Raw genomic sequence first — 13,170 nt, forward strand, 5'->3', positions numbered from 1 at the left:
CAACATGCACAAAAAATATTTGCGCCGTTATCATTGGAAGTTGACAGAAATCCGAGTTCCCCTGAATGCGTCAAGAGAACCAATACGGAAATGAGCGAAGGCATTCTCTGTAGGTGCAGACATCATGGTTGGGTTAGTCTCCTGGCTTTCAGCAGTTGTAATTAGAAATGCTGTAAAACCGGTATATCTGTAAGCTATTTCCAGTCCGCAACAGACAAACCTTGGGTAAGTTCTTATAAACTGTAAATAATCTTTGTAGCGTGTAAAGGACGTAGAGCAGGCGAGAGAAATGAATTCCTATCCTGCACTGAGTAAGCACTGGTGAAATTATGTTTGCAAGTTCAAATTGAAATTCATATCCAGCTGATGATCTAGGTACGTTGTTTTTCCCAGTACTTCGTTAAAAGTCAGTGTCTACTAATAAAGGCTGCTTCGCCTGTATGTCGCCTGTATTTTCGCCTGTAAAGCTTTTATTCAGAAAGTCTATCCTTGTCCCAGCAAAATCAACACATGATGGTTTAATCTTCCACTGTCTGTGTTGCGTATTCAATGATTTTACCAGTAATTTTCTTTCAGCGTCTAAAATAATGAATTTAAATGTGTGCAGGCCATGGCTCAGAGGGAACTGAAGGAGGCATTTGTCAGCAATCTCAATGGGACCAGCCTGGAGGAGGTGGCCCTGGGCTCGTTCCTCTCCCCAGTGTGTGTTGTCAACAGAGGGCTCTTTTTGATACTTTACTATCAAGCCAAAGGGAACCTGCCACTACCACACCCTCTGTTTTCTCACCTGCTTCTAGACTTCTGTGCTCTCATTGTACCCCTCGTCCTGTCGTGCACTGTTCTGAGCAGCGTTCTCCACCAGGTCGCCGTGAGCCTGACCTTTTTTTCTGCTTGTGTGTTCTGCTACATCTGCTGTGGGTGCCCGAAGAACACTGTCAGCGCCTTTCTGCAGAGTCACGTTGAATTCAATCAGGTTCCCTTTGTGACTCTCTTCAGGGTGTTTGTAAATGTGAAAACAGCCATCAGCATTCTGGCCGTAGACTTCAGTGTCTTCCCAAGACGATATGCTAAAACGGAGACCTATGGCACAGGGGTTATGGACTTTGGAGTTGGAGCGTTTATCTTCGCAAATGCCCTGGTGTGCCCTGAAGCACGGAGGAGGAACATCTCAGGGTCCAAAATGAGTCATGTTACAAAGCAGCTCCTGTCTGTCTGGCCCCTGGTTGCTCTTGGCATGGGGAGGCTAGTGAGTGTCAAAATGACCAGCTACCACGAGCACGTGACAGAATACGGCGTCCACTGGAATTTCTTCTTCACACTAGCCATCGTCAGAGTTATGGCCTCTGTGCTTTTAGTTGTTTTACCAACCAGTCTGCTGTGGATCTTTGCCCTTCTGATCAGCGGATTTTATCAGTTCACTCTGGAGACTTCAGGGCTCAAAGCTTTTATCATCCACAATACTGACAGAGAAAAGGACTTTCTGCACGCTAACAAAGAGGGCCTGTTCTCTATATTTGGCTATGTGGCCATCTACCTTTCAGGAGTTCAAATTGGACTTTATGTGATGCAGCCACGAGCCAATGTTAGAGTGTGGCTCAGAACACTTGTTAGCCTCTTGTTGGGAAGTTTCGCCCTGTATGCTGCTTTGCACACATGTCAGACGCTTGTGGAACCAGTCTCTCGCCGCTTGGCCAATTTCCCTTTCTACCTCTGGAGTGTCGCACAGTCCTTGTTTTTCCTGTCCTGCCTCGGTTTAGTTGATATCATTCTGTTGTTCTCTAAAAGAGCATCCGGCTGTCACTTTGTACCTTCGTCATGGAATTTGTACAAAAAGCACTACGATGGTGACAAAAAGAGCGGTGAAATAGGGAGACTGTGCCTCATTCAAGCTGTCAGCAGGAATCAGCTTCTGTTTTTCTTGCTTGCCAATGTCATGACAGGATTGACCAACTCAGTTGTGGACACGATTAATTGTAGCACTTTTTTTTCACTGTGTATTTTGCTGCTGTACATGTTCATAAATTGTTTTGTGATATATGTATTACATTTCTATGGAATTACAGTCAAATTCTGGTAATTCTGTGCACTGAAAAGGATTTGTGTTATTTTAAAGGTTGTTTAAATGTCTGTTACTGCTCGAGTGACAGACGTTGAAAGTCCAGACAACTGACATTTAAAAGATTACATGCTGAAAATAATCTTGTGCAGAATATTTTATGCAAATATCTTTTTATATGTATATGGGTGAATAAATGAGGACATGAACTACGATATTCAGTGAGGCTCAGTTATTTTGCATTTGTATGCATTTTTCTAAAATGTAATCTGTTGCTGCTAGTTTCTGCATTCCACTCACAGTGAGTGACATTAAACTGAAGATGAAGAAGGACTTTGTTACAGTTATGCGCATACATATTATGCATTCAGGTTAAAAAAATTATTTTAGTTGAATACCACAGTAAAATAATGATTTAAACACTCGCTTAACAAGTAAAAAATTTCCAGTTCAGTCCTGGGATTGGACAAAAAAAATCCTTTGAGGGTTGTTTCAGGAAGGGCCTCTGGCATAAAAATATGTCAACCCAAATATGCGGAGCTACCTGCTGTTATCACCCCTACATCTTGGAAATACAGGAGCAGCTAAAAGTAGTACCACAGCATGACTTCAGGTGCAGACTTTCTTCTTTAAGTTCAAGGAACAGGATATCAGCAGCAGACAAAATGGTGAATGATCGCAGTATCATTTCCATGAAAAAGATGAAACCCTGTACAACATGAAACCACTCATCATCATTATCCAAGTCTATCATAAAGAAAATACTTAATGAGAGAAAATGGACTTCAACACAAGATGCAAACTATTGATCAGGCACAAAATAGAAGGGTTAAATAGAAAATAATGGACAATTAAATGAAGAAATTGCATTGTTTAGACACATAAAACTAAGATCAAAATGTAGTAGAATGATGGGAAGAAAAAAAGTGTCATGAAGGCTTGGAATATGACATTGATCACGATCTGTAAAATAAAGATGCACATGCAGACAGTAAGGCCATGGCAAACATCTTTGAATTATGTCCATAATTTGCAACTTCCAAAGGACTCCTGATAAATTATTAAACTAATAATTTGTCACTATATTGATTTGACCAGTTATTTTCTCAGACCCTACAAGAAGGGGATTATGAAGAAAAAATGCTTGCATTTCCCAATTGTTTCATTAAATATTTTTATTTGGCCCCTTGAATAAAGCTCAACTCCATCACAATTGTTTCACTGTCAAATCTGACTGTTAAAATGAGCTAAAATTATAGCCTAACCCTCAATGTAACATGCAGCTATTAAGCACCTGTTTCTTTTTCTCACAGTAATGTTCTACTCAAATCTCAGTGGTTATTCTAGTTTATACAACGAAATATGACAATAAAATCTACGCTTTGTTTAATCATTTTAAAATTATGCACTTTGTGCATTATCACCAGTCTATTCCCACCACCATCCTCACAAACGTATGAGCATTATCATCGGCTCTAGAAACATGAAACAGTTTATTCTAAAGAATCCAGTAAATTACAATGAATGAATTTATTTAAGTTTAGTTTTATGTCTGAATTGCCACGAACTATAATATGATATACTATACTCTATGATACACTAAGATTATGATTTGTTTCAATCTACACTTACAATGTGAACGTGAATCGGCTTTTTCCTGCCAACATAGCGCCCTCTGTAGGCCGCACGCTTTAAGACGTCAGCGCCTACGTGAGCAGGGCAAAGGTGAAATCAGTAATGAAGATTCCGCCACCGTAGCAGCTTCTCTCACTGTCGCAGTTGTTTATTTCTTTAAGGAGTCTTTCAGGAGAGGGTAAGTAAAATCAATAGTTAGTTGTAGTCGTGCGCCTTTATCTGCCAAGATAATAAAAATCAATCGTGTAAGTGTTGGTAAAAAAAAAAAAACGGACGAAAGTGTCGGACGCTAAGTAGCCAGTCACCCAGCTGAACTTTATATTAGCCGTATTCAAGCTTGCTAATGTTAGCTTTGTAGAATTCGCGACGCTGACGATCAGCAAACGGATAAGTTAACCAAGTTTACTCGCATCGACAGGGCGTAGGGAAACTAAAGCAACACTGTAACATATAAAGTATGTGTTAAGCTGTCATACACTCCGTTATGAGGAGAACATCGCGTCCTGAATACGCCGACTGGCTTCCTCACTTTCTAAAAGCGCTTTGGGAAATGAAATTAGCCAACATGCTAATGATAACTTGCTACTCGCCGGTTACTGGTTTATCCTGCTCAGCGATAAAAATGCCAGCGCTAATAAACACGTCTTAATGACTGGAATTATTTTGGTCCAAACTTGTGCAAATGAATATAACGACATTAAACGCAATTCAGCTCTCGTCATCTGTTGAAGCTCTCGTTTACCAGGTTGTTTTGCTAACTTAGCAGGATAAATCTAGGGTCGGTACAAATCTGTATCCAAGTTTCTATATCTGCATTTGCACCATTACACATGTAGTTAAATTCAGCAAATGGCTGATAATTAGCACCCTTTGCACCTGGTGATTTGTCAGATCGCTTGATCGTGTTGTTGGCCGGTAGTAACCTGCACCAGATTAGCATTAGCTCGTTGTAGCCTGTGTTCAAATTGATCAGGGGGTTTGCTGTGTGTAATCTGCAGGTAGAACTGGAAGTCATGGCACGCCTAGTAGCAATCTGCAGGGAGGGGGAAGAGGAATACCCATTTCTGGCAAGACAGATCCCCCTGTATATCGATGAAACACTCACGGTGAGAAAGCTGTTTGTTTTGTCTTTTGGTATAGCCACAGTAAAAAAAAAAAAAGAAATGTTAATGAAGCTAGCATGTGACTGCTGTACCGTTAAAGTGTCAAAGCAAAGAGACAGTTTTGCCTGTGATTATGCTCATTTGATATACATTAAAATGTAACACAGGAATACAGTTAAGCTTACAGTTACCTCGTGTCTCTCATCAGATGGTAATGGAGTTTTCTGACAGTGTAATGGATGTTGATAGTCACGAAATAAACACTTCACACTTGAAACAGTTTTCTGAGGTGAGTTTTGTTCTACTCCTTTCTTCTAAAATTAAAAAAAAATCCTATTACCTACACAAGCTTAGCTTAAAAGAGGTAGCTTGCCCTCTGTTATTTGCTAACAGTGGTGATTCTTTGGCTCACAGTATCACTCCAAGTTGAACCAGCAGGACTTGAATATTGCTCTGATGGTGGCATCAAGAGAGGTGTACAGTGCACTAGCTCAGCTGGTTCCATGCGTGGGCTGCAGACGAAGTGTGGAGCGTCTCTTCTCACATCTAGTGGAATCGGGGAACCCAGCCCTGGAGCCCCTCACTGTGAAACCCACAGGCATGCTCTCTGTCACCAAGACATGTTTGGCAGATGTGAAGAAACTCTACACGCTCTTCTATGTCCATGGGTAAGCTGGAGAGAAAAATACAGTGCTTTATTACAGGTCAGAGTGCTAATCAATATAAATTTTTAACTCTTATATGTACACGCAAGGCTTTCAGGTTTCTAACAAGCAGTGACAGTAGCTACTGCCACTCTACCAGTTTAGTGTCAGAGATGATAGTAGTGTACTTACACTGTTTTATTTAAAGTCGTTATAATTTTTACATTTTTTATTTTATTCAAATTTTTTTTAACAGGGCAAAATTGAATGACGTGATTGACGCTATTCCGAAAAGTAAAAAGAACAAACGCTGCCAGTTACACTCCTTAGACACACACAAGCCGAAACCTCTGGGGTGAGTAATGCTCCTACCTTTATCTTGTGCTCATTAACATGTTCGTTCAGATGTTGTTTTTCACAAAATGAAAGAATTAAGAGAATTGTGACAGAAGACAAAACACGGTTTTCATCTGTGTTTACATGATCAGGTATTCAGGTAAACTTGTTGAAAATGGCCTGTGTACACATTAGGAATGGGATTTGATAAGAATTTAGCAATTCCAATTCAATTATCGATATCCGTTATTGATTTCTTTCTTATCAATTCTCCTATTGATTCTCATTGGGTTCTCTTTGGCTCCGTTTTGAGAGTAACCACCAAGCAGCAACACTCATGCGAATTAATTGAATGCTGTGGGTCAAATGTTTGTACATGTTTGTTGAGGTCTTCACGCTGTTTATTGTGATCAGTGTTGGAGTTGCACAGTGCAAGAGGTAAAATGAGAGGGTTCTGTAGCAATGAGATGAGGCGCGAAAGTACACAATTTTGTTTTGCTTTTTATATGCTGTATGAAAAATCTTCAGCACTGTTTACCCACTAGCATGATGCACATTTTCACATGTTTGCCTCTGCAGGCCTCTGCAGACTCAAGCCACCATTCCACATATTACACACAACACTTTTCTTGAAAATAATGCAGTTACTAGCTTAGCTTTAGCATGCAGTCTGTGCAGATGCTTGCAAAAGAACCGAAGTTTTGTTAGCAGCATAATGTGGTTGTTTCTGTCCTGGATGCAGTTTTCCACTTTACCATTTATCTCGTTCTTTTGTGCAAATGAAAAAAATGTCCATATTCACACTCTAAACTACGTTGCTGTTTTCCTCCTCTGACACACTAACTGAAATCGGCTGATTGTAGTGCTTCAGGTTTCATTAGTAACCCTAAACCTTTGCGTGACAGTAAGGCTGCTCAATTAATCGAATTTTAATCACGATTACGATCTGGGCTTTCAACGATCATTAAAAATGACTGAGCCGATTATTAGCCCCCCCCCCCCCTCGTGCTTTACTCTCGCGCTGCTCCGTGTGGCAAATCGAGCGCACCTCTCTGCATTTCGAACAACATCACAACAATTAAGAGGACCCGAGGAAAGCTCGGAAAGCTCGGAAAGCTAAGCCGAAGTTATTTGGAGAGGAGAGTGACTGCCGTTGGTTGAAAAGAGAGGTTAAAAAAAAAAAAAACCTTCAGTGGTGTGGAAACATTATGGGTTCGCGGAGTCAGACGTGGATCAAGTAGACATAGTGTGTAAACTTTGCTACAGTGTCGTAGCTGCACCACAGAGCAACACTGCAAAGTTCACTAAACATAATGTTTACATTTTTCATTAATTTTTTATATTGCAAACATTTGCACTGTTATCAGTATTTGCACACTATTTTATATTATTTTTTAAAGTCATTATTCAATACATTGTTATTGTTAACCCTTTAAATCCCTGTAGAACCGGAACCGCGTAAGCTAGCGCAATAATTTGTTTTGCATATGAAACCGGAGGAGTTGTACTTACATCTGATGCCATCAGCTTGTCCTCGGCCACGGTTTCCTTCCACATATAGCTTTGCAAAAATTGCATAAAAAGCGTTTGCAGGAACAAAAACATAATATTCCAGAAACACACTTTGCCGATCCGATCAGCTGTTCATAACACTTCCCACATTGAAAAAGATGTCAACACGAACTATCAAATGTCCGCCATTTCCTGACAGACACCGGAAGTGACGTCATTTTCGCGGAAAATGTAGTTTTTTACTTGTAGGCCTTAAAAGCCTATACTGGTGTTTTTTATAAGTCATGTTTGACTTTTCTGAATAGTTTCTGGGATGCTTAGAACTCGAATTGCACAGCTGGAAATAGTTTATTTTGATGCACCTGCTGTTTTCTTTGCAAATTTGCATCATAGGATTGTTTTTTGTTTTTCCTGCAGTATATAAAAATTGCTGTATCTCCAAAATAAAACTATGAAGACACTCAAAATAAATTTCCTGTTGTTGTAAACTATTTTTTGCAACTTTTTTGTATTTAAAGTTTTGAGGAATAAGCCTCTTAAATTTCCCCAAGTAGAAATATATGTGTAAAAAAAAAAAAAAAAAAAACGATTTTCAATTTTTTTGTAGTTTATTGCACTTTTTTGCAATTAATGTAATTACTAATGTAATTAATTACTAATTACTGACTTAATGCATACATATTATTAAAATATGGGCTATAACAGTTGTATTGATGTATAGCAACTTGAAATGCTCCCAAAAATGGCACTACAGCATGTAAAAATATAATATAAGCTCTGGCGGACTTGGTTCTATGGTAGGTCTTAAAGGGTTAAATAAATATCGTCAAATAATCGAGATCTCAATTTCAGTGAAAATAATCGTGATTATCATTTTTGCCATAATCGAGCAGCCCTACGTGACAGTATAAGTGTATATACATTGCATATACCATTGCATATGTTGTGGCTCTGCTGAAAAAGGAAACTGATGAGTTCAGTGTTCTTTACCAGCAAACTAGTTAGCAACACTTCATGTTACTGTGCTACTTGTGCTGCAAGTAGTGAAACAGAGTCAGAGCTGCTATTCTGGACATGCTGCATGACGCTTTTTCTAAATAAAACTAACATGTTCTTTCGAAGAAGAAAAAGTATATAAACAAACGAGTGGCATTATTGATATATTTGTGGTAGACAAATATTCAGTGTTGTGTCAGTTGTGCTCTGCTAGGAAAAAAATATGCCTGTAAGCCATGCTCTACCACAGTCATGCATTTAAGACATTTACACCCAGTCTTGTTGATCAAAGTGTTTGAAACTCCTGGTTACACCCATATCTTTCATTCAGTTGTGTTGTGTTGGCATTGAAGAGCTTGAAGGTGGTCGTTGCGTTTGGTCAGTAAGTTGTTGAAAGCAAAACAGGCTAACTTATGCCAATCCCTCTAAAGCTGATAATAATGCTGTTGTGTGAATCAAGGTATTAGCATGTCAGTCTGTAAGCCCCTCTGCTTGATATTCACAGCAGTATAGCATTTTTCATAATATGTATACTGGCAATAGAAATCAACATAGAAGAGCATTTAGAAGCTAAAGAGCTAGAGATTTCCCTTTTACAAAGCTCACTAAAGAGAGGTAAAATAACTGGCCTCAGATGACTCCTAATGATGATAATGATAACACGTCTGTGTCTGCTGTCTGTGTAAATATCCAAAGTGTTATAACGTGTTATTTAAAATGACATGTCAGTATTGGATAGACTTTATCTCCACTGTTTCCAAAAAATCAGTTTCTGCAGGTTTAGAAGCTGATAACTGTTCACTGGAATGACATTGGTGTAATAATTGTATGTTACAGGGGAAGCTGGATGGATGTGTGGGAGCTGATGTCTCAGGAGTGCAGAGATGAGGTGGTACTGATTGACAGTGCCTGTCTTCTTGAGACGCTGGAGACATACTTGCATAAACACAGGTAATCTTTACCTATCTTAACTTTTATTTGTAAAATGTTCTTTTTTTTAGTTGTTAAAAGGAAACTAATGGTGTGTTCCTTTTTTTTTTTTTTTTTTGTCCTCAGGTTTTGCACAGACTGTAAAAATAAAGTGCTGAGGGCATATAACATCTTGGTTGGGGAGGTGGACTGCAATAAAGAGAAGGGGTACTGTGCTGCGCTGTATGAGGGACTGTGCTGTTGCCCCCATGAACGGCACATCCACGTCTGCTGTGAAACCGACTTTATCGCTCATCTCCTTGGCAGGGCAGAGCCCGAGTTCTCAGGAGGATACGAGTAAGTCGGGCTCAAATTTTCATTTTGAGTAATTTTCTACCTTTTGATAATTTCTGATTTCAGTTGATTGTTATTTATTAACTTTTTCCTTAAGACGCAGAGAGAGACATGCAAAAACCATTGACATTGCACAAGAGGAAGTCCTGACCTGTCTGGGTATTCATCTCTATGAGCGGCTCCACAGGATCTGGCAGAAACTCCGAGCCGAGGAGCAGACCTGGCAGATATTGTTCCATTTGGGAATTGATGCACTACGTAAAGGTTTTGAGGTACATATGGCTACGTGTTTATCAGATGATAAATGCACTGTGGCTGTTGCAACTCCAAGGTAATGTCCCTTTCACTACATGCATAGATGGCAGTGGAGAAGATGCAGGGCATCAGCCGTTTGGAGCAGTTTGTCGAGGAGCTGTCTGAGGAGGAGAGAGCCAAAGAGCTGAAGCAGGAGAAAAAGAGGCAAAAGCGAAAAAATCGACGCAAAAACAAGTGCGGATTTGATACATCTGAACAGGAGGGAGAGGACAAGGAGAAGAATCTTGATGAGGTAATCATGATCTAATAATCTGGCTTTCCTTTTTTATTTATCTTTGTTGTTCTGCAACGACATCTCTCTTTGCCTCACTCCCAGGGTTCTCTTGAGTCTGTGGAGAGCAGTTGCAAGGTCTGTGGTAGCCACGATGAGGAGGATGAAGCCGGCTGTGATGAGACCGTCGCCACCAATAGGAGCACTTCCTGTCGTTGCCCAGACAACACCAAACAAGGTAAAACAAATGTACACAGACATCAGTCCTGTATTTTTAAGGAGGGTTTTGGATAAGTAACACGGGTCTTAGCTTAAAGCTGGAAAACAAATGTTCTCATCCATTTTTCCAGATTTGTCAGCACACAGCAATGGAAGTGACTGCGGCTACTCCTCAAGTATGGAAGGCAGCGAAACGGGATCGCGAGAAGGCTCTGACATCGCCTGCTCCGAGGGAATCTGCAACCACGATGAAGCAGGTCTGTTTTGAGAAGAACAAAGATTCAATTTAGGATATTGTTCATATTTTTGCCTCACGGTTCTTTATCTTCTGAAGGAGATGACCCAAACCTTCATCACTGTGCTGAAGACAAGGAGGATGGAATGGACAGCTGTGTTGATTGCTGGCCACACTCTGAGGAAAATGCACAGTGCAAGAGTAAAAAGAAAAAAAGGAAGGGCAAGGGGTTCTGTAGCAATGAGGTAAGGCGAGAAAGTACACAGTTTTGTTTTTATTGTTTTTATATGCTGTATGCAAAATCTTTAGCACTGTTTACCCACTAACATGATGCACATTTTCACAGGCTCATAAGGGTGAAGGTTTCATGCCAGATGGGAACACAACAGGCCACAGTCCGCCTTCAACGCACACATGTCGAACCAAAGAAATCTTTTCCACCTTATGTGGCGATACATTTGCCAGTATTGCTCTACGGTTACCGTGGACTGTACATCAGAAAAACCTCAGCCTTCACATGAGGCCTGCAATGGCAAATATAAGTCTTGTAGAACTTCTGGTAAGTGAGAAATATGTTAACTGTAGAGATGTAGTAACTACTACCCAGGAATGTCCCCAATACCTTTTTGAGCTTTGGAGACTGGATGGTAAAAACGTACAGTCAGATAGTATGGTATGAATAAATTATACACAACTGCTATGCTACAGTTGCTCAGAGCAGCACAATCTCTCTCACCCAGTTCACAAACTCTGACTGCTGCTGCTCTACTCACTCCAATCTACATAGAGCCTCTGATGAATGATCTCCTAGGTGCAGATGCAAAGTTTGCAACACTAACATGAACTGCAGCTTTATTATGAGTGTTGTGAGTGAGGAGACTGTCAAGAAGATGAGCCTAGACACTTTATATTCCTACAAAGATTATAGGCAGCCTGTATTTCAGATGAGCTTCAGCCAGCAAGCTTGTATCTGGATTTATTGCTGCCTGACAAAATCGTCACACATGATTGATGTGATTTCACACTGATTTCAGGTATATTTGCATAAGTTTAAAACGGAATACTGGCACAATAAATGATTATCAGTATGAATATAAAGGATTCAAGCATGGCCCAGTTAAACCTCAGCACACCTACCTTAAAAACTGGCTGGGAAGCTGGCTTGTTTTCTGCATTAAGCTACATATCAGGTTTTTAAAATTAGAATTAATACAATATTTCTGGACACAGTCCTTCTTGAAGCACATCTTACCACTTGGCCACTATGTCTGCAGCAGCCCCACATAGTTATTCAGGCATTTATTTTTAAGCTCCTGCAAGAGATGCATAACTTTAATTTCCACAAGTCACCAGGATGTAAAAGTTGCATCTACAGAACATACTTTTTCCTCAAAATAGTGGCTTATACTTGTATATCAAACACTTGCAGTACCACTCATGTAATTATAGCATTCACAGCATTACAGCTTTGTATGTGGCTCACTATCAATGTCTTGCAAATTTATCTGACGGATATGATTAACTAAGAAAAATAAGTTCACTTACTTACATCTTAAATGACGGTGAGATGCATCTTCAAGCACCCAGTTAAAATGCTTTGTACGTTTCTCAGCTCTTGATTAGCTCTTTTGGTTACAAAAAACATCTTTACTTGTAGTCTGCCTACAGAAATTCAGAAGGTTACGTCTCTGTTCTGGCTCTCACGTTCTCTATTCTGCTCGTGTTCTTAAAACAGGAGGACTCAGAAGTGACTTCCGACGAAGAGAATTGTCTCACGCAGGATGAAATTCAGGCGTTTCTAGAAAGAAACCAGTCTTTCTACAACAACCGCCACCAGTACCGACAGCTCCTGAAAGAGAAATTCACAAACTACTGCCGTGCCACTGAGCGGAGTAAGCCGGTCTGTGGAAAGTGGTTTGCCACAACTAGTGTCAACTAACTGCACTAATAAATCTCCCTACTGGGGGAGGGGAAAAAAACACTCACGACCACTGCTGCAACATTGTTAGAAAGATTTCTTGGAGTACCTTTTGTGTCTTGTTCAGTCACTTCTCCTTTATAGTAAATGTGATTCTTATCTTCTCTTTGTCATCTCTTTTTCTCTCTTTTGCACACCAACACACGTCTCATTTCTTGGACACTTCTTACCTGTAGCTCTCTTTGACCAAGCCTAGCTATTTGTTGGTCTTCTCTGGGGGAAATCGGGGTAAGCACAGTGGAATCAATAATCAAGCTTTGCAAGCTGTGATGGTAGGGATAAAGTTTAGGAATCTTGTTTTATGTTTGGGTTTTGTTGGGGGTTATTCTTTCTTTTTTTCTACTTTGTTTCTCTTTGGTGACACTTTAGTGTAGTGATAAAAGTTGTACCTTTAAATGTGTACAGAAATTCTAAATATGAAATTTTACAGAGAATAAACATCCATTTTTAAAAATGATTTGGGTGTGACATCAAAGCGCAATGTGCAGACTTTACTAAATAAAGATTATTTATTAATATGCAGTATACATTTTGTATGGTGTGATTTTTTTTTTTTTTTTTTTTTTTTTTTTTTTTTCAAATTTACTTATTTTTTTATTTAGTTTTTTTATTTAGTTTTTTCTCGCATGGTTACCCAAACCGCGTGAGAGTTAAAAAATTAAAGTAA

General features: G+C 39.6%; 2 protein-coding genes across 2 annotated transcripts; both read left to right on the forward strand.

Annotated features, from left to right (window-relative positions):
• The first annotated feature begins 46 nt into the window (after nucleotides 1-46).
• Nucleotides 47-2,277, forward strand: pigw (phosphatidylinositol glycan anchor biosynthesis, class W). Its single transcript, XM_026182557.1, has 2 exons — nucleotides 47-225; nucleotides 608-2,277. The coding sequence occupies exon 2, from the start codon at nucleotides 611-613 to the stop codon at nucleotides 2,075-2,077; it is 1,467 nt and encodes a 488-aa protein (XP_026038342.1). The 5' UTR covers nucleotides 47-225; nucleotides 608-610; the 3' UTR covers nucleotides 2,078-2,277.
• Nucleotides 2,278-3,743: 1,466 nt separating this feature from the next.
• Nucleotides 3,744-12,957, forward strand: ggnbp2 (gametogenetin binding protein 2). Its single transcript, XM_026182521.1, has 14 exons — nucleotides 3,744-3,869; nucleotides 4,690-4,797; nucleotides 5,003-5,083; nucleotides 5,209-5,462; nucleotides 5,695-5,793; nucleotides 9,120-9,233; nucleotides 9,339-9,548; nucleotides 9,643-9,817; nucleotides 9,904-10,092; nucleotides 10,177-10,309; nucleotides 10,422-10,547; nucleotides 10,625-10,770; nucleotides 10,872-11,084; nucleotides 12,261-12,957. The coding sequence occupies exons 2-14, from the start codon at nucleotides 4,705-4,707 to the stop codon at nucleotides 12,462-12,464; spliced, it is 2,037 nt and encodes a 678-aa protein (XP_026038306.1). The 5' UTR covers nucleotides 3,744-3,869; nucleotides 4,690-4,704; the 3' UTR covers nucleotides 12,465-12,957.
• Nucleotides 12,958-13,170: the final 213 nt, after the last annotated feature.

This window comes from Astatotilapia calliptera, chromosome 10 (genome assembly GCF_900246225.1).
Source record: "Astatotilapia calliptera chromosome 10, fAstCal1.2, whole genome shotgun sequence".
Lineage (NCBI taxonomy): Eukaryota > Metazoa > Chordata > Actinopteri > Cichliformes > Cichlidae > Astatotilapia > Astatotilapia calliptera.